This window comes from Onthophagus taurus, chromosome 1 (genome assembly GCF_036711975.1).
Source record: "Onthophagus taurus isolate NC chromosome 1, IU_Otau_3.0, whole genome shotgun sequence".
Taxonomy (NCBI): Eukaryota; Metazoa; Arthropoda; class Insecta; order Coleoptera; family Scarabaeidae; genus Onthophagus; species Onthophagus taurus.
The window spans coordinates 25,423,307-25,450,885 of NC_091966.1; the positions used below are offsets into that span (position 1 = coordinate 25,423,307).

The 27,579-nt window shown below is 33.6% G+C and overlaps 1 protein-coding gene across 2 annotated transcripts; it reads left to right on the forward strand.

Annotated features, from left to right (window-relative positions):
- On the forward strand, positions 1-27,576 carry LOC111419039 (lysosomal alpha-glucosidase-like). 2 transcript variants are annotated; one of them, XM_023051781.2, is made up of 14 exons: positions 1-201; positions 258-450; positions 536-736; positions 896-1,473; positions 1,531-1,705; positions 1,758-1,848; positions 1,905-2,143; positions 12,068-12,310; positions 12,367-12,686; positions 12,769-12,902; positions 12,958-13,109; positions 19,367-19,871; positions 19,928-20,124; positions 20,188-27,576. In XM_023051781.2, exons 2-14 carry the CDS (start codon positions 277-279, stop codon positions 20,248-20,250), a joined length of 3,072 nt encoding a protein of 1,023 aa, XP_022907549.2. In that variant the 5' UTR covers positions 1-201; positions 258-276; the 3' UTR covers positions 20,251-27,576. The 2 variants fall into 2 exon arrangements, with proteins under 2 accessions (XP_022907549.2, XP_071055001.1); XM_071198900.1 differs by having other exon boundaries at positions 1-450.
- Positions 27,577-27,579: the final 3 nt, after the last annotated feature.

Genomic DNA, 27,579 nt, shown 5'->3' on the forward strand with positions numbered 1-27,579 from the left:
ATTGGATTGGGGGAGGATTGGATGAGATTAGCATAGCGAAGATTAATAATCAGATATTTATAAAAATCCGTAGACTAATCTCTTCTTTGTGTGATAAATATATCATTAATACATCGGTGTTGTGTAGATGTGATAGAATTCTCCTGAATACAAATATATTACTGTTCAATATGTTAAATAATTTAAGTGCTTTTTAAACTGGTAACCTACAAAGAATTTTGTTGGAATTTTTAAAACGTTTCAACCTTTTTACTCAGTAAACAAGTAATAATCACAATGGTAGTGCGTATAAGAAATATGTTAAGGTCTTTCCACTCGCGAAATACAAGACAACCTGAAGGTGACACTGTCTCTTTTGAGGCTTTTGGCAATGAAAGTGTTTCAGACTTTCCGGATACTAAAGAATCTTCTTTAACAGAGGAATATAAAAAATCACCTAAGTTTAATAAGGTAATTTTGTAACAATAGCAAAAAGGAAAGGAGGGGACTGGTGATTTTTTGTTATATAATAAATAAATTCTTTTTGTCTTTATAGGGAAAAGAATATGTTCAATTTTCTCCACAAACAACAAATATATCAGAATGCTCACATCCAAGCCTTGCTACAATTTTACTTCTCGTACTTTTAACAGCCATCTTCTTGATTTTACCAATAATTTACTTGTTACATGTTTTCGATGTTATTCATATTGCAAAAGAGGATTTTCATCATTCTCGTCTTGCTATGAAAGATAAAGTAGGTTAACACTTTTTTAAGATTTTAATTTTATTTCTGATCTCTTTTACATAACAAATTATTATTTTATTTTATTTACTCAAACAACTTTTAATAAAAGTAGTTTATCTTAGTAATTTGATTTTATTTCTGTATAATCTCTAATTAATACATTTTTAGGAACATTATGAACCGAGTTTAACAGTTCACGAACGGCTACAAAACGGCTTCCCTTACATATTAAGACATCCAAAACGTTCCGATTTACCTCCACCACCAAAACCGGAACCACAACAATGTAAAATTATCACTGATTCAGAGAAATTCGATTGTTACCCTGAAGATGGAGCGAACCAACAGAAATGTGAGGAAAGAGGCTGTTGTTGGGTATCGAAAAAACAACAAAGAATTCGAAATGGAGTTCCTTTAGATATTCCTTACTGTTTTTATCCAGGAAATTACCCAACTTATAAATATGTTAATATTACTGAGACTGCATTTGGTTTGGTTGCTTTTTTAAAGAGAAATTATCGAAGTGGTTATCCCAATGATACAGAAGTGTTAAAAATGATTGTTAAATTTGAAACTGACAAGAGATTACATGTCAAATTAACAGATTCTTTAGTAGATCGTTTTGAAACGCCTTATCCTGAACTTCCTATTGTGGATAAATCTTCTACTAATTTGTCTTATAATATTTTAATTGATGAAACTTCTACTGGTTTTAAAATTGTTAGAAAAGCTGATAATACCACAATGTAATTTGATTTAATTTTTATTACCATTTTATGTTGATGTAATCTTTTTTATGGTAGATTTGATACTTCACGGTTGAGAAACTTGATATTTTCCAATCTGTTTATTCAGATTAGTTCAAGGTTACCATCTAAATACATTTATGGTTTAGGAGAACATAGAACAAATTTACTCTTGGATTTGAATTGGCAAAAGTTGACTTTATTTAATCACGACGGTGCTCCAAGTGAAAATGTAATCAGTTTTGTCATCATCTTGATTTTTTTATTACTAGCAATGATTTTAGGCAAATTTATATGGAAGTCATCCATTTTATTTAGTTATGGAACAAACTGGAAATAGTCATGGAGTATTTTTATTAAATAGTAATGCTATGGGTAAAAAAAGAATAATTCTTTGGATTTCAAAATCATTATTTTTTAATGAATTGTAGATATAATTTTACAACCAACTCCTGCTATAACATACAGAACAATTGGTGGTGTATTAGATTTTTATTACTTTTTGGGTCCAACACCATCAAACGTTATTAGTCAATATACAGAGTTGATTGGAAGACCTCACTTGCCACCTTATTGGGGTTTAGGTTTTCATCTTTGCAGATTTGGATATAAAAGTGTTAATGACACGAAAACTATACTACAAAAAAATTTAGATGCGGGAATTTTAATTGTAAGTGATTTAGAAATCTATTTATTTTTCGCACATCAATATGATGGAAAATTAAATTCCTTTAACTCCAAAGGGGGGAGGGTCAAGTAAATGGCAATTTTTTTCATTTTCTTTTTTTGCTTAGAAAATTCATTTAACATCTGCACATCATAATATTCTTGTTTGATGTCGAAAAATACGAGAGCTATGCGCGCTTTACCTTTCAACTAAGAGACATTGTTGATTTTTATACCGTGAAGTCGTTTCACATCGTTGTTGCGCTTTATATTTGAACACCCCAGTGCAAGAACTGGACATCTATACCTTTTGGCAAAATTGAGATATGTCTGGTTCTGAATAAGTAAATATCACGTCTATCGTTCGGGGCAAGAATCAGACTTCTGTCTTGATTCTGTAGGAGGTTATACATATATCATAACATGTTCAGTGTCTTTGGAAAACACGTCGTTTTGGAAAACCGAAAACAGACACATGTCAAATTTGCGAAGAATATGACGTAAAAATTCCTGCTGTAGAGACACAGTTAATTCCTGACGTAACAACATAGTTAGAGGCAGAAAAGAAACTACATCTCCTTAAAGCTGGAACATTTTATAAAGACATAAAGAACTGCACTTGCTATTGATAACGGTCACATTGAAACAATTTCAGTGGATTTTCAACAAAATGTTCCGCTGCCCTCTTTGACAGCTGGCGATGTTTTCTATAACCGACAATTATGGGAGTATAATTTCTGCATTCACGCTGCCAGCTTAAATACAAGCTTTTGTTATTTGTATGACGAACTAACTGGTTCAAAGGGTCATCGTGTTGTAGTTAGTTTGCTAAATCAGTTTATTACAACTAAACTAGATGCAAAAGTCGCAGAGTTGCATATTTTTTAGACAACTGCAGCTCACAAAACAAAAACGTTATGGTGCAGTTTTTGCATACTCTGGTAAAAATGGGACCATTTACAGTAATAATTCACAGACTACCGAAACCAGGCCACAGTTCTCTTCTCCCCTGTGATCGAACTTTGGGAAGATAACGCAATAAAAGAAAAAACATGAGAAAATTTATTTGCCCCAAGAATATACCAGAATCATTAACTTGGCCTCGCGTATTTTTCAAACTATTACTGTCGATCAAGAAATGTTACTGGACTATAAAAGTCATTTTATTGATAAGTTTAAAAAATTACTATATCACATGGAGATATATTCACAATTTCCAAATATCGCCTCTTTCGATACGATAGACAAAAGATTCCGGTGATTCAAGTAAGCGTTAGTGTCAGTTCTCCCATATTTTTAGATTATATTCTTGAAAAACCTAACCAACAAGCAACATTGCGTAATCCTGAGCAGAAACTGTATAAGGAAAAACGAAAGTTAAAACCCCAAAAATACGATCACGTCATGTATCTAGCCAACAAATACGTACCAGCGGCAGAGAAGTACAACTACAATGAAATATTTGAAATATAAAAGAGAACAAGTTGACTACGATTCTGACTAGATTACACTTCACTATGTTAAAATAATATGTTTTGGTGTTTTTTTTTTGAATTTAAGCAAAAAAAATTGTTAAAAATCTGGTTTTTATTTTTTATGCAAGAACGAGATACCTGAAATTTGGTGCAAAAATCAGACATACTATTTTTGTTGAAAAACTGTTTTTTATAATACAAATCACTATCAAGAGGCAGATGGTATTTAGTTTTGATTACAGGTTTTCGCTACACGAATTTGAGGTGCAAAAAGCAGTCATCTGATTTAGAAACTTTTTTATGCAGACACAAAATAATTAGTAATTCAAATTTATCTTAAAACTTATCGACTATGTAGATATCACAGAAACTGTCAAAATCATTATAAAAAAGAATAAACAGTTTTTCCTTGTTTTCCCAACATTTTACTTTGGTGTACTGGTCTGGTTCTTGCACTGGGGTGTTCATTTGAAAAATGAGTAGAAAAGCGAGTGAAAGTGAAACCAATTATCGTTCAAGCCGTCCACGTCGTCGGCGATACGGTGTTAATCAATATACTATATACAAAACCCTGAAAAGGAAGAAGTACTGAATAGTTCCGCAGTCTGTCGTCGTTGTGGATTATAGTTTTTTCTATCGTATTATAGAACTTGTGACCGTGTTTTCTGCTATTTCTGACATAGCTGTTTCTAGAAGATGTAAACAAAAATTACCATTTGGACAATCAGGAGAGAGAGAGGACTTTGATTTAAAATCTCATGCAAAATGCATGTGCGGCAATGCTCATGCATTCAGGACCATTTATTCACAATAGTTTTGAGATAAATCAAAGAGTTATTTTCGCTATGAGTCTACTGGGAGTAGCTCAAGAAGGAATAAACATTTTTTGTGGCATAATGGATTTAGGAACAAAAAATCAGACGAACGCATAGTGCAGCATATATACGAGTCTAGCAAAAACGTTTTTGATTTTTGTTGCAAAAGCGCTGCACAAAATGAAATAAAATTAAATGAGATCTGTTTTAACCGGTAGCGGTGATGGTTCTTGGAAAAAGCGTGGAGTTACTTCTCGTTATGGTGTAAGTGCACTGACAGCTTATCACACAGGAAAAGTAATAGATCTCGTTGTTAAAAGCATATTATAAATAAAGAGACTCGACCGATCCAGCATACGTAGAGCACCAAGAAAATTGCCCAATAAATCGTCATGGCTCTTCGGGCAAGATGGAAGTCGATGGTATGCTTGACATATTTCAGAGATCTGAGAAACGTTATGGAGTGCGATACAGTAATTATGTAAGCGACGGCGAGGCCAAGACTTTCAAGGCTATTGCAGATAGAACGCCTTACGGTGACGATTTTCAGGTGACAAAGCGTGAATGCATTGGGCATGTGGGGAAACGCATGGATTGCCGACTGCGAAATTTAAAACAAAACTGCAAAACTTGGAGGCAAGGGTAAACTTACGAATGCTCTTATAAAAAAGTTAACAAATTATTATGGCCTGCCTATTCGAAAGAATGTCGATTCAGTGGATGAAATGTACGTATTAACATTTAATTTCAACCTACATGGAAGCGCAGCATCAGAGGCTTATACTCATCCTCCTCCATTACATCCTGCGGTGGCCAAGCACATATTACCGATATACCAGGACTTGTCACGGGATGATTACTTCAGAGATGCTTGGGTGGCTACACCCAGAACGTAAATGAATCCTTTAATGCTACGCTATGGCGTTGGGCCCCTAAGCATCTAAACGGTGGCTCGAAAATTATACACATTGCTGCTTATTTGGCCGGAGGTATGTTGAACGATGGCTATACATTCATTTTACAAGTTTGAATGATATGCAACTGCAAATCGGTCCGCATTGCAAACAATTCGCTAACGCATACGACAAACGCCGTGTGGGCAGATAGCGTAAATCCGAGGAGTCGGCATTAAGCAGCTGCTGCGCCGCCCCTCTGAAATTCTTCAGCATTAAAAACATTCTATAATAAACTTTAAAATCATAGATATTATGATGTACATTGTTCAGATTTAGTACATCTGCTTAATAAAAATTTCGGAAAAAGCGGCTATTTACTTGACCCTTTCAAAAGTATGCTCATAAAATTGTATATATTTTTTATTGATTATTTTAGTCAGATTTTTGTTGAAAATAACAAATATGATTTTTTCAAGATAAACATAAAGAAAAAACAGAATTTATTAAAAATATTTCTGCGTATGATATATTTTGAAACATGGAATTACACAAAGTCCAACATTACATTCCTTACAGCAGTATCTTGTTTCTCTCCTGACTTTCTTCCCTCATTCATCCTTTTTAGACCAGCAAACAACACATCTTCTGCTTGCATTTTGTTTATCTTTTGTTGGGGCCATAAAATCCTGGAAATGGCGGTCCGTCAGTTGCGGTGGATTTGGTGTTGTTCTTGGCCGTCCTCTCGCTGAACTGGTTGATGCAGTTTTCATTTTATTTTGTTCAATTAGTGCCTCTGCCAGACCCAACCGAAACTGTGCATGTAATTTGCTGCCTCAATTTTTTCTATGAAGCACATGACAGTTCCAAATAGTTTAATCCAATAAATGAAGGAAGATTTTCATGTAAAACTTTTTCCCTCTGTTTCTTGAAATTGGGTAATCTGTCCTTAGGTTTTTCACCGTTTTATTTACTTTTACTAAATCCTCTATTTCCAGATTATGAATTGTAGATAGTACTCCCACATCTTTTTTGTCTTTCCATTGGAATGTACACACCTTTCCTCGTTGGTAGCCAATAATGCCTCCTTTGGCTAATTTAGTTGACTTTAAATTTGCAGGAACGTCCTTCCGCTCCAACCGCAATGTCCCATATGTATCTGTTTTTGTGTTTGTTCTTAATCTGTTTTTTGTATAGATCTACTAGTTGAGGAGACAATATCCTTTTCCTAGCAGATCTTTTCTAAGAGTCATAGTAATTTGTGTACTTTTAGGCAAATCGTTATATTGAGTTGGCAATAAAGTGTCTTTTCTTGTGTATATGATAATTTTCCAAAATTTCTAAATTAATGCGACAGATTTCAAGGGGTGATTTTTTAGCGAAAATTAAGGGGCGTCTTTCATATAACTTTTTGTTCAAAACCCCTTCTCCAAGTTAAAGCCCTCTAAAGTTAAAGGAAGAAATCTGCAACTTTCTTATCTCCTGACATTTTACAACTAACAAATTGTTAGTTTGATCACAAAAAAATAAAATAATGCTGAGATCAATTTGACATAACTTCATTTTTTTTGACTAATAATAACCAATTTCTGAATTAATTCGCCTGAACCTGTGTATTATTTTATTTTTTTGTGATTAAACTAACAATTTTAGGAGAAAATGACAAGAGACAAAAAAGTTGCGTATTGAATCCCTCTATTTAAATCAAGTTTTTAAAGAGAAAAACATAGACGCATTAAAAAGTTCTGATGCAAAGTAATAGTGGTTGATTTTTTCATCCCCTTGTAATAACATTTTCAGGGCTATAAAAATCTTCAAAAAGTATTATTTTATTACCAACGGTTATCTGCCAAATTTCATTCTTCTAAATTTCTCAATAGTGGATTTATTAAATAATAAACACAATTTTTTCCCCTATCTTTAGAGTGCTGTAACTTGGTCGGGAAGGGGTTTTGGACAAAAAGTTATATGAAAGACCCCCTGAATTTCTGCTAAAAAATCACTCCTTGAAATCTGTCACATCAATTTAGAAACACCTGTATATCCAGAGCTCGATTCACAAAGTAAGAAACTTTTTATTCCAAATGTTTTTTGTGCGACACTTTGCAAGAGGTGGTCCGTTATAATCCGAGTAGATAAAGAAAATTTGTTTCTATTACTAAGATATTTACTAATTTTAGATTACTGTTTCTGTTAGATGTTTCGCAAAATTTTATAGTGCCAGTTGAAATTGTCTGAAATAATAAACTTGTTTACAATAGACTTTTCCAATATTTCCAGCCACTATATCACCTAAACTGATCTATCGTATGTATGTCACATGAACCCACATGATTTCTATGATTTAATAATTTTAATTTATTAATACCCACTTTTAAAATCTTCTTGACAATCTATCCAGGATATAATTACCATAATTAGTGCGGTTTTATGCGCTCTCATTGGCTACGAGCTGGATTTATCTATCACTAGTATTACTGTTTTTGGGCAAAAAAAGTTTGAAATGTAGATTACTTTCGTTAATAATCACATTCTAGTATAATTTTTTCATACACTAAATATCTTTGGAATATTTCGTCTTTCGTTATCGACAGCCACGCAAGTTATTTTTAATAATATTTTAATAACCATTCCTTAAAATTTAATAAGTATGTTACTTGTTTCAATTTCTTGACGTTAAATTGTATTTATGGACACTGAATATTGTCTGATTTCTGTAAAGACTTTTTTAATACCTCAAGCACCCCATCCTAGGGCAGGAATGAATGCTCTGTTACTTGATAGAACGATATGTTCAATTCTATCAAATCTTCTAGTGCTAGTAAGAGCCATCGGCAGCCTTGTCATTGCATGATTTTTGTTTTGCCCTGGGTAAATATGTTGAATTTCTTAGCGGTTCTCTATAAAGTCATATAAGAAGGTATGTGTATACCTCGTTTGAACCTTCACTAGCCTGATCCTGATATAGAATTATGATCTGCCATTCATTAAATTTGTTTTTGTAATTCGCTACGGTAATGGAAACTATAACAGTACTCAAACGGGTGCTGTAATGAGACTCCTTACAGCATCCGATGCTGTAATGAGATTTTAGTAACATTTTATGGAACCAGTTCAAGTTGGTGACATTGGGTCATTAATTTTTCTAGTTGTCAATGTGACAATTTTTGTCTATGGATGTTTAAACACGTTCTTAGCATCGAATACAAAGTCCACAATGATGAGGACATTGAACACTGAGCAATTTCTCTTAATTTGAGAGGTGTACATGAAACATTTTTTTCAGGTGAATACATTTTGTGTTTTGACAGCTTCTAATTGTCAATTCAAAGTTTCTATTTTCAAGTGTTCTGGTGTTACCAATTGCTACATACCTATTTCCCTACATTGCCAAAATTTACTTTATTTTTGTTAAAAAAAGTATAAAAACGCGAATTACAAAAAATAGCATAAAAAACACGTTTCATAAGACTTAAAGCACTCATTCATTAACAAACTCGTGGCTTCGCCACTCGTTTTTCAACTTGAATTCGTGCATTTCAAGCGTGTCTTACGAAACTTGTTTTTTAATATACTATTATACAATAATATTGTTAATTGTGTTTTATAAAACACATCTTGCACAGGAATATGTGGTAGATGCAGATTTTGCATGAAGTCAAAGGCGAGGACAGGCAATCATCTTGGGTTTTACATTCTTTAGTAGCTTCTTTTAAAGCAGTATAAAACTTTTTGTTTTTGATGATCCATGAGCTCGGAAACTGTGGTCCTTTTGGTAGCATCTGCTAGGGTTGATCTTTTAATCTTTAAATTTAATTTTTCACACTATAAAGTTGCGATCGATTTTTTTTCTCAAAAACTATACGACGAAAACCTTTCAAATTTGAACAGGTGATAGAATGATGTGTCTTTAATAAGGGGCATATCGTATAGTTTTGATATTCCCTATAGTTTCACGGAAAATCGGTTTAGTAGGATGTGGTTATGTCGAAAAGAACTGGGTGGATTTCAACGCGGTTTTAACCAAAATATGTCAAATAATTGCGTTTGTCGAATCCCATTATCAGTTTTTCAAATTGTCTCTCTAATTTTTTTATAGCGGTTTATGTGATGCAATTATAAATTAAAATGAAACAGTAATAAGGCATGCAGAGAGAGAGGGTTCCATCCAATTGGAAAAGATGGCGCTGGAGTGTGTTCCAGACAGGACGTCGCACCTTTATTTCTTTATGTAGCTAAAACACAGGCGCGACGTCCAGTCTGGAACGCACCATGTTATAGAATGGGTTTTTGTGTATACTCATAATTTTCTTGATGGCAATCAAGAAAAGCAAAAGAAAACGTCACGAAGTTTCCATAAATACATGAATATCTGTTGGTTCGTGAAAAATAATGCTATATACTTGCTTTGATTTTTTCAATTAAATAATTTACTATTTCATCTCCACACTAGTCTATAGCTTGAATTTCTATTACAGAGCTTATGTATTTATTTCGCACAGAAACAATTTCAAAGTGATTCTTCGAAATTAAATCAACCTCGCACGTTTTAATCAAGTAGCTTACAAATTTACGTAAATTGCCTTCGTTGACTATATTTTCGTTTGAATATTTTGTAACGTCAGAATTTACTCGTTAGCCGCGCATGGAAATATACTGTTTTCCCAAAATATTTACCGTTTTAATTAGGATTTTAAAATTTAAATTCCATTATATCTGTATTGCTTTTGGTTACTCTAAACGTTTGACGTCTAACATGTTTAATATTTGTTTTTGTGGTTTTTCAACTGTCGTCATACAATTAGTTCCAAACGTACGGTTTACATGTGATAATTAGATAAATTATTTGCTAACAAATCACCGTCATTGTCCAATAGCTTCGAATATTTTGAGGACGACTGATGACTAATTTGAGAGTTAATTTGATTAACCCTTGATTCAAACCCCCTTGATTTAATACACTGTATTTTTCTATATCAGTAGTAGTGTGTTTTATATTAATATGTATATTGGGATATATCTGTGTCACCACAATATTGAGTGAACTTCCAGGGGTTCCCGGTATCAGAGTTGATTAGGACATCCTTATTATTAAAAGAATTATCCCAGGTTATTCTTATTGTCAATTCAAATTGTTAATCCTTACTTTCACACTCTTTAGCTGTTATATAACGCATTATCTTTGACAAAACAGTATTTACATAATATATAACGCCAAGTCATAATTAGTCAAAAATTGACTCAATACCCATTACTGCTGTGTTGGTGTATGTAGCCCCAATATGATACGTTTCAAGTCAATGACCTCGGCTTTATTAATCAAAAGCTTAATTACTCCAGTTGGTAAATCCGAGGACACTTACGGCCAAGGTTCTACAATATGATGAGCAGTTTTGGGTTAATTTAATATTAATCACTGATCCTCGGTCACAAGCGAGCATGGCTTAATTAGTCAAAAAATCAATAACTACACCTGATGAAGCTAAGGCACCACAACATGATTACCTATATCAGGTTGATATAAGATTAATTACTAACACTTGGCTGCAAAGGACCTCAGCTTAATTAGTCAAAAGACCTATAACATCACCTAATAAAGCCGAGGCCGCTTGCTGCCGATGTTCTGCAATATGATGACCAGTGATCAGCTTGATATAATATTAATAATCATTGAGACCTCGGCTTAATTAATCAAAAGAAATGCAACTTCAGTTGATAAAGATGAAGCCTACATTATGATGACCAGTTTCTGGTTAATATCATATTCACTGACCCTCGCCCGCAAGCGATAAGCTTAAGACTGTAAGTTTCGATTAATAACATTCTTAGGTGCCGATGTGTAATGGGTTGCATTGACAATGGAGTGGCTCGCCCGCAAGTGACCTCGGCACATTACACCCATTACACATAACGCTACGGCTGAGGTACACACATCACTCTTTTGGGAATCATATCAAACATTAACTTGTAGCCACGGAATCTTTCAGCAGTGACGTTTTACAATGTTTTAACTCTAAGTCGCAAGCTACCTCGGCTTTAACTTGTAAAATTCTATCTCTCCGGTACTAAATGTGTTGCTGTAAATGTTGTTGTGCCTTGTTCGCAAAAGCAGAAGTTTTGACGATAAGCTTAAGACTATAAAATTCGATTAATACCATTCTTAGCTGTTGATGTGTAATGGCACATTACTTTTTGGGGAGTCACATTATATATTAACTTGTAATAACGGAATCTTTCAACTCTGAGGTTACAGGGCCTTGACCTCAAGCCACTTCGGCCTTAAAATTCCATCCCCAATGATTGATATATTTCTATCAATGTTGTTATGCCTCGCCCGCAAGCGACCTCGGCTTTGACGATAAGATTAAGACTACCAAGTTTCGATTAATAGCATTCTTAGAGACCGATATGTAATGGTTGGCATTGAGGTTACAGGGTCTCGCTGGCAGCCGAGCCGTCACAATATGATGACTAGATTCAGGTTGATATAATCTTAATCACTGAACCTCGGCCGCAAACGACCTCGGCTTAATTAGTCAAAGAATTTGCAAGAAAGATTCAGCTAAATAATCACTAGTGCTTACTTTGTACTATAGTCCATTAGCAAAAGTTTACTTTAGTGTCTAGGGTTTAGAATAATATCGATCTAAAATAAGATTTGCATCGACTGATTTTCGTGACATTCCTGATAATATATGATAGTTTAATTTTTTTAAATATTTTTGATTCAAACATTTTTTTAAAGGATACTCAATGGAATGATTTAGATTATATGAACTCAAGTAACGATTTTACTTACGACCACGAAAACTTTAAAGATTTACCACAATTTGTAAAAGAATTACATGAAAAAGGAATGCATTATGTTCCACTTATTGACCCTGGAATAAGCGCAAGTGAAATTAAAGGAACTTACCCACCTTATGATATTGGAATTGCCATGAATATCTTTATTAAAAACAGTACTGGTCAACCATTCATAGGGAAGGTAACCAAATTTTTTTTTATTATATAAACATAATTATAATAATGAATTTATTTTAGGTTTGGAATCGTGTTAGCACCGTTTGGCCTGACTTTACAAACCCAAAAACAGTTGATTATTGGACGTTAATGTTAAAATCTATGCATGATAAATTTCAATATGATGGTGCTTGGATAGATATGAATGAACCGGCTAATTTCTTATCTGGTTCGGTTAATGGATGTCCAAATTCCGATTTAGAAACACCACCCTATGTTCCTGGAGTCCTTGGAGGACAATTAAATTATAAAACACTTTGTATGACAGCTCAACATTACATTGGGTTACATTACGACGTTCATAATATATACGGATTTTCAGAGGCGATGGTGACAAATTTGTATGTTGTTTAAAAATATGTTTATATAAATATTCAACAAAGATATGTTTAAGATATATTAATTTATTAAAAATTTTTAAAGTGCTTTAGCTGAAATTCGTGGAAAGCGACCTTTTGTTATTTCAAGAGCTAGTTTTCCAGGACTCGGAAAGTTCGCTGGAAGATGGAGTGGAGATGATTATTCGTTATGGCATGATATGAAATATTCAGTTCCACGTAAAATAATTTCAAAATTTGGTTATTCTATAAATAAATTGTTAATATTTTTTAGAAATGTTAAGCTATAGTTTGTTTGGCATTCCTTTAATGGGAAGTGATATTTGTGGATTTAATGGAAACACAACTGTTAGTTTGTGTAATCGATGGGTTCAATTAGGAGCTTTTTATCCATTTTCAAGAAGTCATAACACAGACGATGGAATAGTAAGTTTATTCATTATTAAGTCAAAATTTGTAGTAAGTCTTCTTCGTTTTTGCTTTTTCCCTTATACATTACAGTGCCAGGTCCTTGATCCATTTTTGATACTCAGCACCATCCTCTTTACTTCCTTAATGTTCCTTCCACTGAATCGCACTCTTGATGCTATTCATCATGTCTGGATCACCCCTTCTCCTCTTGCCTCCATCATCCTCTTGGGAAGTCTCTTACCATCCATATGGACCACATGTCCATAGCACAACAACTGTCTATTCTGTATAGTTTTTACTAAAAGATGTATCTATAGGATCATTTCTAACTCTTTTCTGTTGTTACTTTGCTTTCTTTTGTGCTTACCCTGCATTGGCCAGGTTTCCGCCTCATATATCAATGTTGGCACATATGCTGCTTTGTCCAGGTGCATCTTTGCTTCTTTACTAAGCTCTTTTTTATTTATCAATGTTGTGTTAATATTGTAACACACTTTTGTTGGTTTGGACGTTCTGTTTCTTATTTCCTGATTTATTATCCTGTCATTGCTCATTACTACCCCCAGATATTCCTAATAATTTACTACCTCTAATCTATTCTGTCCACATCTGATGTTTATGTCTTCTTCCTCGTTACCAATTTGTTTGCTAATCTTCATTATTTTATTTTGCTTTTGCGTTTATTTCCATTACCGCACTTTGTACATTGATGTTCCATTTGATGACTGCGACCTGCAACTTCCTGATTATGTCCGCCAGTAATACTGTCATCTACATACACAAGACTTTGGCTTACTTCTTCCATTTTCCAGTCCAACATTTTGGTTCATTTTGGTCCAACATTGTTGGTGCGCTCTCCTTACTTTTCTTTAAGATTTAACCAATAACCACATTGAATCGAAGGGGACTAAGGGAGTCTCCCTGTTTGATTCCTTTTTTCATATTGAAGCCTTTTGACTCCATCCCCTTTATTTTGACTATTCCCGCTTTTTTGTCAATGCCCTTTTGATTTTGATCAACTTTAGTTATACTATCGAACCCTGCAGTCAGGTTTAAAAATGCCAGATATATAGGTTTTGCTGATTCTAATCTCATCTGTTTCCTCGTGTGGCGACCGGGGTTGAAGAATAGTCCCAAAGTACCTATGCGAGCCGTAAGAGGCGACTAAAATGGTAGCCCGGTGTCTGGGGGTATAACTGGGTTGCCCTATCCATGGGATTATAAATAGGAAACCTGGTCCTCCAGGTTGGCGGGAGGCTGACGTCACTGTAAAAAGAAGGCTTTTTGGTAACCGGATATCAGGTCCTAGGCCTGATATCTGAATACTGGATGAATAAATCTGGAAGACTAACATGGCGATGGAATATACTACTCTTTTGGAACGTGGAATATTGCTACGTTTAATAAGCTCAGGAGTAACTAAGTTCCTATTGGAACAGTTAGAAAAGTATAAGCTTAAAATTGTCGCAATGCAAGAAAGCACATGGCTTGGGAAGGGAATTACAGACTTGAATACTCACACCATCTGCTACAACTGAGGGAATAAAAAAGTTTTGAGTGGCCTTCGTTATAAAAGATGATTTTAGGAAGGTAATTTTTGGATTTTAATCCTATAAGTGAAACAGCTTTCTTTAACATGACACTAATTAACGTGCACGCTGCAACTAACGAGAAAGAGGAAGGAATCAAAGAACAATTCTACCTGCAGTTGGAAAAACCATTTGACACAATACCAATAAACGATTCAAAGTTGATAATGGGAGACCTAAACGCGAAAATCAACGAGGAGAAGGAATTCAGAGGAACTAACTAGGAATGAATAGCTAGGACTGCTAGGATAGTAGGAGATCAATGTAAACAAAACCAAGATAATGGTCTAATGATGTAGACATCATATGCATACAACGCATATAAATACAGAATACAATTGGTTGACGGGTTCATATATTTGCGCCATTTGGGATTAATATTATATCAAAAATACAAAGTAATACAAAGAAAATAAAGAAAAAGTATACATTTTATGCAAAGATTACAAGGCAAAGAAAAAAAAATAATAATTCCTGAAGAAACATAGAATAGAAGCTTTTCACTGAAGCAGTATACTTAAATTGTTACCGCTTGTTTTACATTTTGGAAGCTTTGCAGATATGTTCCTTTCTTGTGTCATAGGAATGGTCTATTTGATTCATTATCTGACTATGTCTGCGTACGTATATCAACTTTCTGACTATATATTTGCCTTGTGTCTAATAACTCATTTGAAGGTGATGTTGTATTTTTGTTGTATATTTTTCTTAATATCCATTTCTGTAGTTTATTAATTTTTTCCAAATGAGTATCGTTGACTTCTCCCCAACTCAAAACGGCGTATGACATAAGAGATTACACAAGGGACTATTAAACACTTTCAAGTGTCTTTTATCTAGAATCTGCTTATTAGTCCTCTGATTTTCTTTACAATGTTATCAGTCTGTAAATTCCAACGTAGATGTTGATCAATAATTAAGCCTAAATATTTTACCAAAGATGCTTGTGGAATAAAAGTTTCCAGATCAATAACAAGATTTCCCAATTATGGCAGATGATTACTATATGAAGCGAAGCACAGATATTTAGTTTTTTCTATATTTAACGTTAATTTGTTCAATTGAAACCATTTTTTGACCATTGTGAAATCTGAAATGATCTATAGAATATAGCGGTGTCGTCAGCATTTGGTGTCCAAGTTTGGAAAGGAGAGTAAGGAGTGTCATGAGATAAGAAAGTAGGATAAATTTAGCCAATACAACTTATTTCTCTCTTTTAACAATATTGAAATCTAAAGAGGTTAATGTCATCTTGGACCGCCAAAGAACAAGTTCGAAAAACCTTTTTGTGGAAGAAGATTACTCGTGGTTTTATATATCAACAGTTAGTTTATATTATTAGATAACTTTTTATGGTATGAGATCTTTGATTTTTTATTTGGCAGAAAGAAATTTCTATATCTTGCAAAAAAAGTCAAATGTTTGTGGAAAAAAAATTTAAGCTTGAGAGCAATAAAAAGCTAAAGAATAGCAAAAGTTATTAAACATTCTATAATGTAAATGATTTTTCTCATATACAGAAATAAAATTATACTTATGTAGCTTCAGAATCATAGTCGAATGTGAAGTAACTTTTATCCATCTTAACACTACACTATTCGGCTTTGTCAATGACTTCAACTGATAGATGCGACGAATGATTATCGAGCAGGAGAAGAATTATTTTGATGACATAGAGTGATGAATCAAGTGCTTCATAAATTTTTAAAATTTAGCTTGTATCATTCAACCAAATCGATCTATTGGCAAATCCCACCACACCATGAGTAGCAGCATCCATTACACCTTCAGGCCATAGACTTACTACACTAGACCGCGCCTCCCTAGTAGCTGCTATAAGAGCGTGTGTTGCCAAGATAGGTAGGCAAGCTGTAGTCCAAGGAGGGGCAGAAAAGCGAATGCAGCATTCAAGGTAGTGCATATCTCCTTTACTACAACTTGCGGTATTATTTTAGAGCAAACCCTAGGCTTATATAGAAACAAACGGAAAACAATAAATGGAAATTTCGCAATTTTTAAGTCGTATTCGACTATTCAGTGTTGACCAAAGACTTTGTCTTTACAAATTTTACTCGTCTCGTATGTGATTTCGCTTATATCGAAATTTAGGTGGAACAGTGGTAATAGTAAAAACACAATTCATTTTGACAATTTATATTTATTGTTTTGTATACAAATTCCTTAAAATAAGAAAAATCAAAACTGTACAAAACAAACCGTATAAAAATGAAATTGAGAACCGCACTCAGGATTATTATAAAGTACTATGCTGTAGTACAATTTGCTAACCTACTGGTTTTTAAACAACGTTAGTTTGTTATCTATTTGCCTTATCCTGACATTAATTTCATTCACATCTTTGTTTTGATGATGTATGCGAAGCGTGAAATACACTTTTGGAATTAATTTTATGAGTTGTACATTATTAATATTGTCTTGATCTAAAATATGCTGATTTAAAGACGTAGTAGACAGAGTATATACTTTCCGAAGACCGCTTAATATCATTTTATTAATATCAGGATGATTATTTGATTGTACGTAAAACCTAAAAATATTTTCAGCGGTACCACAAATGCTTACGACATCATTTGAAGCAGTTAACAATTCTCCTCGATTTTTTGTGTTCAAAAGATATGAGTTATTTTCCGAAATACGGAACTTGTTCGCTTCCTTCGTTTGTTGCGGTTTCAGAAAAAGCGTTCAGAAGATCATCGACATGCTCTTTTTGATTGCCACTACTTACTGTCAAAATAGAAGTATTGTCCACGCGCATGCAATTTGCAGAAGTGGATGCTTCAATTTCAGTTTTCAATAAAAGCCTCTTGTAGGCACCTTCAAATTGTTTCGCTGTGGGATTGTTATTGAATCCACCTCTTGATCTGATAGCCGAAAAAAACATCTCGATGTGATCTTGGCTTACTTTATAAGTTAGGAAGTAGCCCATGAGGTTTTGTTTGACCAAATCTTCGAATAAGTTTTGTACGCTTAGGATAGATATGATCAAGCCTATGAATCCAGTTTTTCTACGAGTGGTTAGGATACATTCTCCGTTATCAGTCTAAAGTGTAGCTAAGTAGGGTATGGAATTTTAAAAAAATCTGAGAAGGAAGCTTCGTTATCTAAAGACAATAGCTTTCCCCAAGTAGCATTCGAAAAGATATTTCTGGAATTGAACGCATCAAACACATTATTAATTTTTCTGCAAAAATTTGATGTGCCTTCTGAGTCAATAAAAGTCGGTAAATGAAGATCTGTATTGCAGAAATCCAAAGCATCTGCAACACTTGTGCTCAAAACTTGTACAGCCAATCTGACTTTCATGTGCATTTTTATCAATTCTTCGTCTAAAAGTATACACCAATCGGCAAGAGTATTTCTGACAAGTTTCACCATGTGACAAGGGTCTAGTATTATAGGGACACGTTCATTGTTCACAGATATATTAAATTTGCTCCCAATTTTGATGCAACAGCAAAATTTGTTGTAGTTCCGTCAAATGTCATAGAGTTTTCTGCCCCTCCATGCTGTTTGGGTTCCATATCATCTTGACAACAGCTTGCACTCGCCACGCGTAGTCTAGAGGAGTCTATGCTTCAGGCATTCTAACTTTGTTGGACAAGAAGAAAGGTGGCATCGAGTTCCCACAGTAAACCATTGTGACCACGCTCAGCAGCTGTTAATTTTCAAACACGTCTGTCTTCTTTTAATGAAAGACAGTTTAATGTTAATTTATATCCATAAAAATGGTAATTTAGCATTAAGAATGAAAAAACATAGGCGGTCCACTCGAGGTAACAAACACTTTTTTGAGAGTGCCACCCTATTGTTTTCCAACATCAGAATTATGACTCATGGTTTACTCGACTCTTATTAACTCATGGTTTTCGGATGTGACGCTGCTGTTCATGCTATTAGTTTCACACTTTGATTATCACATCATACAAATCTTTCAAGCGGTCCACTAAAGGTGGTAGTTCCTCAAGGTGACATTAGTAATTACATAGTTTACTAATTATGAAAACAAGATTGTATAAAACTATCATAAAGACTGAACTTTGCTATGGATATGAAAGTTGGGCTCTCAATAAAAGAGAGGAATTGTTGGTCAATGCATTTGAAAGAAGGATTTTGAGGCGTGTCTGGGGACCGGTTTGCGAGTGGGGATGTGGAGAATGAGATACAACAAAGAGCTTTATAGTTTGCATGCTAAGCCACCTATCTCCATAAATATTAAGGTAAATAAGAAGATTAAATAACAATTTTAGTGGTAAGAGGGGAAAGCCAAGAAGTAAATGGGTGAATGCTGTGGAGGAGGACACGAGGGGGTTCTGGATTGGAAATACTGGGGATAGATAGTGATGGGGGAGCCTGATAAAGGAGGTCAAGACCCGGCACCGGGCTGTTGCGTCATAGAAGAAAAAGAATCTTTTTTCTGCTGTTTTTATCTATGTAACGCCTGATCCGTGTCTCGATGTGCATGATGATAGGCAGATGGTCCTATAGTTATCACAATCGTTGTTCGTACTTCCCTTATTGTGCAGTGGTGTGATGATATTTTCCTCCCAATCTCTAACTATAATTACTCCATCTCAGGCCTGCTGGTAGTAAAACTAAAAATCGAAATATTTTTTTCGACATAATTAAATACAAACCTAATAATATATTTTTTATATTATTTAGCCACAAGATCCAGTATCTCTTGGTCCAGGAGTAACAGAATCAGCAAAAAAAGCTTTAGAAATTCGTTACTCTCTTTTACCGTATTTATACACATTATTCTGGTGTGCAAATGTGGAAGGTGAAACTGTAGCTCGGCCTGTTTTCTTTGAATATCCCCAAGATGCGATGACTTACAACATCGATTACATGTTCTTTTGGGGATCGGCGGTTTTAATAATCCCCGTTTTAGAAGAAAATAATCTGTCTGTAGGAATATATTTACCTAAAAATATTTGGTACGATTATTACACCAAACAAAGAATAATTAGTACCGGTGAAAATAAAACTTTGGCGGCCCCGTTAGATATGATTCCCATTTTGATTAAAAGCGGAAGTATCATTCCGCAACAACAACCGAATAAAACTACGACATTTTCGCGTCAATCAAAAATTGAGTTACTTTGTGCACCAGATATTAATAAAATGGCTAATGGAAAATTGTATTGGGATGATGGAGATTCTTTAAGTAACTTATTATTATATTTTTAGGAAATTAGGAATTATTTTTTGTGGTTTTTGTAGATGTCGTTGAAGAAAGGAAATATTCTTTATTACAATTCCAATTAAAAACTGGAAAATTAACCAGTGAACCTGTTTGGTGGAATGAGGTTCATCCCCCAAATTTAGGGGCTGTAACTATTATGGGGATGTTTGATCCGGTTAGAGAAGTGATGATTAATAACGTTTCACAAAGGTTTAAATACGATACAATCTACAAAGTAAGTATTATTAATAATTTATGACTCACTAAAAAATTTAACTTTTTTTTTTTAATTTTTTAGTACTTAATCATTGATAATTTAGATATCAATTTTTCAAACGCAATTGTAATAACTTGGCATTAGAGAAACCAAAAATGAACGTCTCGACGCCCAACAAAATATGGATAAATAAAGAATTTATTTCTTTAATAATAAGACTGTTATGAATCATTATTATTAGTATTTTTAAACAATTAGATTCAATCTTTGAATTTGAAAAAGTATTTTAGAAAATATCTTATTCCAATTTAGATGTTAAAAATAGAGTGTCTTTATACTTAAAAGATCTTGTGTCATAACAATTCATCTAGTTGATAAAATGCCAAAGTTTAGTGTTAATTAACTTAGATATTAAATAATAAAATCAACGAAATCTCGTCAGTATAAATAATGTTTTAAAAATCTTCATGTTTTTTGTTTCCTGATGAAGAACGGTTTTCGAGTGTGAAATTTACTGTAAACATAGAGGATATTGAGGTTTGCAGAGATTATTTTTTTTATCTGCGAAAATAAGTTTTAAATGAGTTTAAAATAAACACAAAGTATAAGAATAATTTTTGTCATTAATGTTTTTATATAATAATAATACTTTATTGACCTAAGAGATAACTACATACAAACAATGAAATCAGTTAAAGTTCAATCAGTTTAAGCACCCATTGAGCTTAAATACATTATTTAAGCTCAATGGGTGCAAGAGGAGAAAAGGCAAAAATGCCACTGATTGTATCTAATAAGGTACAGTACAAAACTCAAAATTCAACAAACACAAAATTGCACATTACAAAAATCTATCAAACACCTTTTCACGCAAAAGATTAAGTTTGAACGCACACCTCGCACAACTAAAAACCGGACTCCCAAAATCGAGCAATATGGTACGAAAATAAACACTGGAATTTTGAGGACCTATGAGAAGGAATGTTTACAAAAAAAATGTGCCGGCAATTCAAGTTATGAACATAATTTTACGATTGAGATAACGCGGCTTGCAAAAGGTAATAAGCCGATAGATAAAACACAAGTAATGAACCACAAACCTATGTCGTATATTCAGCCAATCAACATCTGAATTCTGGATTCGCGGGAAGGCAGGCTGAACCGCCCGCAGCACTTTGACCTCAGCAGATCTCTTCCATTCTGCCTGGTCTCTTGCAATCTCCCACCAACTAGACACCTTGAGGGCCTTACGATCATTGTCGACACCATCTATCCAACGCGCACATTTCTTCTTCCCTTCGGTTTACCTGTCATGACTTTCTGGGTAACCCCCGAAACCGGTATACGATACACGTGGCCGGCCCATCTCAAGCAACTTATCCTTATGGTTTCAACTATATCGGGGTCCTCGTAAATCCAACATAGTTCAAAACAGAGCTGTTACAAGTACAAAGGAAAAGTTCTCCTAGTAACCAGTACAAGTACCGCTATAATTAATTTTATTCCAAGTAATAAGTAACAAGTATTTTTAAAAAGTACTTGGAGTAATAAGTAATTTTACTTCAAACTAAAATTTCAAGTACCCAGTACACAGTAATTACTCGTTTAAGTACTCCAATTATTTTAGTTATTTACAGTAAATAAATGTACTCTAAATAGCTTAAAACTACTTCCAATAAGTTAGAAATTTGTGAGGTTCATCGTAAAAATTATAAATTAAAAGCCAGTTATTTACGTTGATAAATGTTTTATTTTTTAAAACAGGATAATTCGGTACAACAATGTTTCAGCTAACAATCCATTGAATCTTCGGGTTATTTCATCAAATTCTATTGGATGTAGGGTTGTAGATAGTTTTCTGTGTATAAATTTTAGGAGTGATTCTTGTTGGGAAAGTCTTTTATATTGTATTCTGATGTTCTTCTTTATCAATTTACGTTCAATGTCCTCCTGTTGATTCTTGAATATTTTTGGCACTTTGATTTTGAATACTTTCGATGTGACGTTATGATAAATGGCGGCATGTAGGAAATTAATGGTGTCTTTGGTGTTCTGTCATTGTATTCTGATGTAAATGATAAAAGACTTTCCCAACAAGAATTACTCCTAAAATTTATACACAGAAAACTATTTACAACTCTACATCCAATAGATTCAAAGAAAGATGATTCAAAAGGCTGGATTGTCAGCTGAAACATTATTGCACCGAATTATCCTGTTTTAAAAATAAAACATTTATCATCGTAAATAACTGGCTTTTAATTTATAATTTTTACGATGAACATCGAATCACAAATTTCCAAATTGCTTAATGCGGATTTATCCGTTTGGATTCGAACTATGAGAAGTGCCATGAACAAACGAGAGACTACCAAAGACAGCATTAATTTCCTACATGCAGCCATTCATCATAACGTTACACCGAAAGTATTCAAAATCAAAGTGCCAAAAATATTCAAGAATCAACAGGAGGACATTGGGCGTAAATTGATAGAGAAGAACATCAGAATACAATATAAAAGACTTTCCCAACAAAAATCACTCCTAAAATTTATACACAGAAAACTATCTACAACCCTACATCCAATAGAATTTGATGAAATAACCTGAAGATTCAATGAAAAAATACATTACTTTCAGTAGATCGATTCAGATGCTTGATTGTCAGAGATTGTTTAATTTTTTCTAGCTTTATTTTATAATAATATATAATTTATAATGATATAATACTGGGAAGAAGGTATTCGTAATAGGTATGTTGATCTCCTTGAAGAAAATCAAGGGTTTCTGCTATTGATTTCATTATTTTTATGTATTCCTCCAAAAACAAAAAAACCTTCTGAGTAGGTCAATGTCGAAATTAATAGTTTGTCACAGAGTTTATCCAGTTTTTTTTTGCACAACGAAATTTGTTTTGTGGCATCATATAAAGAGTTCCGTCTGGTTACACCAGGATAACTCAGTGTGTGACCCAAAATTTTATAAATTATTTCAACAGATTTTGGTCTTCTAGCCTTTTTTCACAACTTCGAACAAATTTATTAAAAACAAAACTGTTTTTGCTTTTTAATTGAAAATTTTGTAGTAGAGAGTTATTACAGTCTGTTGTAGCAATTAAATTTAATGTATGTGAGGCGCATCGAAGATGTTTCGATAAATAAAAAAAAAAAACACTAGCAAATTGTAAATCTGAAACAATTTCAGTTTCTTCGCCTACATTTTCTAAATCTGGTATTAATGCCTCAGTTTCGGTCGTTTCAGTCACCTGTTCTGTATTATTTTCTTCTGTTTCTTTATCCGTATAAACTCAAAATTCTTGAAAACACTTAACGAAATTCGACCCATTGTTAGTAATTGTGGCTAGAATTTTTCCATCCAGATCATATCCCTTATATATGTCGTCTAAAATTTTTGCAATTCTATCATGTGTTCCTTCAAATCGACAAGAAGATAATGCTACAGATTTCCTTTGTAGATTGTCGGTTATCCAATGATAAGTTACTCCAATAACACTTCTCTTTTTACAAGACCATATATCTGCGCATTTTGACAAATCAAGTTTAATGTCTGTGATCATCTGGTCGCAACTATAAAAACTTATTGAAACATCAAAAATACAAACTGCGAATTATTTTGCATAATTTAAATTTTGAAATAGTAAAGAGATGGGATGGGAATTAGGAATGAATCGAACATTATGTAGTGAATGGCTATATTTCATGGCTACATGAAATGATAAACTATAAACTATCACTGTTAAGTATATAACTAATATATGTATGATGATAAATGTTAGGTATAAGAAAACTTTAAAACATTGTTATTTTACATTACCATTGAAAGTACTGGAAGTAGATAAACTACTTGGAGTAAACAAATAGTTCTTTAAATACTTCTTATGTCAAACAAATAACAAGTATCCAGTATATTTTAAGCTAAATACTGAAAGTACAAGTACTAAGTACCTACAATTTCAAAGTACTGGCAGTAAACTACTTAAAGTAAAAAAGTACTGAATACTTTACTTGCAGTACATTTTTACTGCTAGTAGCTCAACTCTGGTTCAAAATTATATCTTCTATTACCTGATCTAGTCACCTAGTTGGCGATCTTTCCCTTGGTTTTTGCCTTCTACTTTTTGTTAGACTATTAATTTTTTCAAGTTATCTCCATCTCTTTTGATTATATGACCGAAGTATTGTAGAATTCGTCGCCTGCAAATAGCATCTTTGATCTCGAGCTCTTTCAGTATAGATATGTTAGTGCTGCCCAAGGAATACGCAGCATTCAACGCCAGCACTTTTCGACGAGCAATCGGAATCCGTCTAGGTACTGTAACTGCAAATGGAGTTGCATCATCCTTCAAACGTATTTTATATTTAAAATTCTTTAGTTTTCCGATACCCCTAAATACATCTTAATATTTGTTTTTTATTTTCTGATCGTAATCCTCTTTATTTGTCGTATCAATATTGACAATTGATGATTGTTCCATTTAACGATTTTTAATGTATTTAAAGCTGGTCTACCCAATAAGTTCTCGTGTAACTGACTTTATTAATCACATTATAATTTATTGATCTTTCCATATCGAGTTGGTCAACGCTACTTTAGCAATCACTATTAGTCTTCTAATTTTTTTTTTCATATTTTCCCTAATCGCATATGAGTGCGCCTAGGTGTATGAATTCATCTACGAAATTTTCCTTTGTTAGAGTATTGCCTTTGTCTATTATCATCAATTTTGTCTTATTTAAGCCCATTTGTAGGCTAGGATTCTATGGAGTTTTTTTCTGTATTTTGCCAGCAGAGTAATATTATCGACATTGATACGACTCTGCTGCTCCACGTCTAATTATAAATTGCCCATATATGTGGAATAGCCTTACTAATAAAATACACCCCTCTCTGATACCTTTTTCTACACTAAATGCACGTGAGACATTAGTAATTTGGCAGTCCCATTTCACCGAGCACTAACCACAAGTGTTCTTATTTGTCAACACAGCAGCATGGGTGTATTGCTTGAATACTCTATTAATTGCCTGACATTAAAAATCTGATGTCGTGTGCCTCTTTCCTTAGTCAATAGTTGTTTCGTGGTTGGTCTATTATTCGCAATAAAATTTTACTAGCATGTGATATTAGTTCTGTAATTTCCACATTTCATTATGGCGCCTTTCTTGTATATGGTGATGAAAATTGATGTTGTTCAATCTTTTGGTCATTTTCCTGTTCTCCATACTATGCTGCATAGATCTAAAAGCATTTTGACAGCCGTATCGTCCAGCACTTTAAAAATTTCTGCCTGGATTAGATCTGCTGCAGAGTCCTTATTTCTCTTTAGGTGACGTATAGCTTCTATCACTTCTTCTTTCAAGATATCTGACTCACAATCTATCTTTTCCCAATTGTTATTCGCCTTTCGTCTGTATTACTTGTCAGAATGCAGCTCTTCACAGTACTGTATTTATCGATGAAGTACCATCTTGTCTGTCCATCAATATCTTTCCATCTATATGTTTTATTGCTAACATTCAAGATTTGAATTTCCTTGTTAGCAGGTCACTTTTTGGAAAAGATTGCTAAGTACATATTGATTGTTACAGTGTTCTTCAATTTCGTTCCACATGTTTTTGATAAAGTCGTTTTTATCTTTTCGGCTCTTTCTCTGAATTTCTCTGCTCAATCATTTTTGTTTTCCTTGGCAGTTAATCTTTATTCTTTGATGTTCCTCCTTTTTCGGATTACAAACAGTATTCCTCAGTAATCCAATGATACATTTTTTGTTCATCAGTGCTATTTGCTGTTGGTTCAGTTTGTCTATAATTTTTTGCGGGTCTGATATTTTTTAATTTTATTTTGGTATCTGCTGTTGATCTGATCCGCAATCTACTCAAAGTAGGGTTTTTGTTTAAACTTTTTAACTGGTTAATTTTTGGGAACAAGTGTCGCCAGACAACATTTCCATCCCTTAGGATGGTTATCCTACGGAAACCGACATTCTCAAATAAAAGATAAAAATGTGACAAAGAACATTCAAAATACGAGAACACAACATAACCATATTTACAGAAATATCATCCGAACCAACACAAGCAGATTTAAGCAACAGCAAAAAGAATTGCTTTCCAGGCCTTCGCATCAGCAAAGTCTTTATTAATTGCTTCGTAGTCAATTTGACTTAATCACTCATACTCGATCGAAATCATTGCCAGCGCAACTAAGCGTTTTTGAGACATTGATGCTTGCAAATAATGTTTTATTAAATTAATTTAAACACTTTTTTACCCTGACCCATAGCGTCAGGGTATTCAACGCCACGAATGCAATGAGAAAATTTAAGCTTAATTTTCAATTAAACAGATTGACATAATACAGTGGTAATTAATTAACATAATACAGTAAGTTGCTGAAGAAGCTGTAGTCCATCAACATCTCGGTGATCACAATCTATTAAAGATAGTTGGAAATCCTGGCATTTTTTCAATAACTCATAGCATTGGTTATTATTAATGTCGTACAAAAAGCTAAATATATCATTGTTGTGTTGGAACTGCTCATCTTTCTTCTAATAAATTTATGGCTATATCTAGGATGGAAAAAAGGAAATTTATCTGAAATGCGTTTTCTACTGAAAATTTGCTTCTACTGGTGTCCATTGTGTTACACTACCCCGATGGCCGCTCGACGTTTCCGCCGGATCTGAATAAAAGCTCTTTAACGAATAGCACCCGTAACAAAATTACATCTTCTTCTTCTTTCTAAACACAGGCTTAATTCTGCAGACCTTTATTCTATGCTAAAATTGTGGCTCCATCTTTTTCTTGGTCGTCCTAGACTTCGTTTACCGGCGATTTATCCCTGACTTTTTTCACCATCTTATCCCATTCTTTCTTCCGCTTATGTGTCCAATTGTTAATATTTTCCACTCCACATAATGTTCTTATGTCCCGCTTTATTCTCTGTCGTATAGTTTTACCGGTGATTCTGCAAAGTATCTTCATTTCTGCTGAAACAAAATTACGTAACTGTTCAAAATATTGGTGAAAATGTGCATTACTTCTCGTTCTCCTATAAAGCCTTATAGCAGACTCTCGAAGAACCATCATCTTTTTTTATATTGTAACGAGAGGTGCATGGACACCAAACAAAGAAATCATAAGAAGAGGTCATATACCATCCTCCAGTTCCTAATATCTAAATCTATCTTACAGTGTTCGAGATATTAAATACAAACACTAAATATGCTGCAAAACCTAATGGGGTGTTTCACCCGTTTTTGGTGAATTTCTGTACCCTCAATGTTTACACCAAATTTGAAATATTTCTGAATTTGACACTTCGAAATCCTCTTAGTCAAAATTTATAATTTTTTGACCCACCCTGTATTATTTTAAAACTATTATTAAATGTAACAAATAAACTTGTAAATGTTATTGGTGTCAAAATAAAAGTTTTTAATCCAAATTT

Coding starts and splice junctions, on each gene's coding strand:
- LOC111419039 (XM_071198900.1), top strand. CDS start 277: ATGGTAGTGCGTATAAGAAATATGTTAAGGTCTTTCCACTCGCGAAAT. Junction 451..535: donor AATCACCTAAGTTTAATAAG/GTAATTTTGTAA, acceptor TTGTCTTTATAG/GGAAAAGAATATGTTCAATT. Junction 13,110..19,366: donor ATAACACAGACGATGGAATA/GTAAGTTTATTC, acceptor TATATTATTTAG/CCACAAGATCCAGTATCTCT.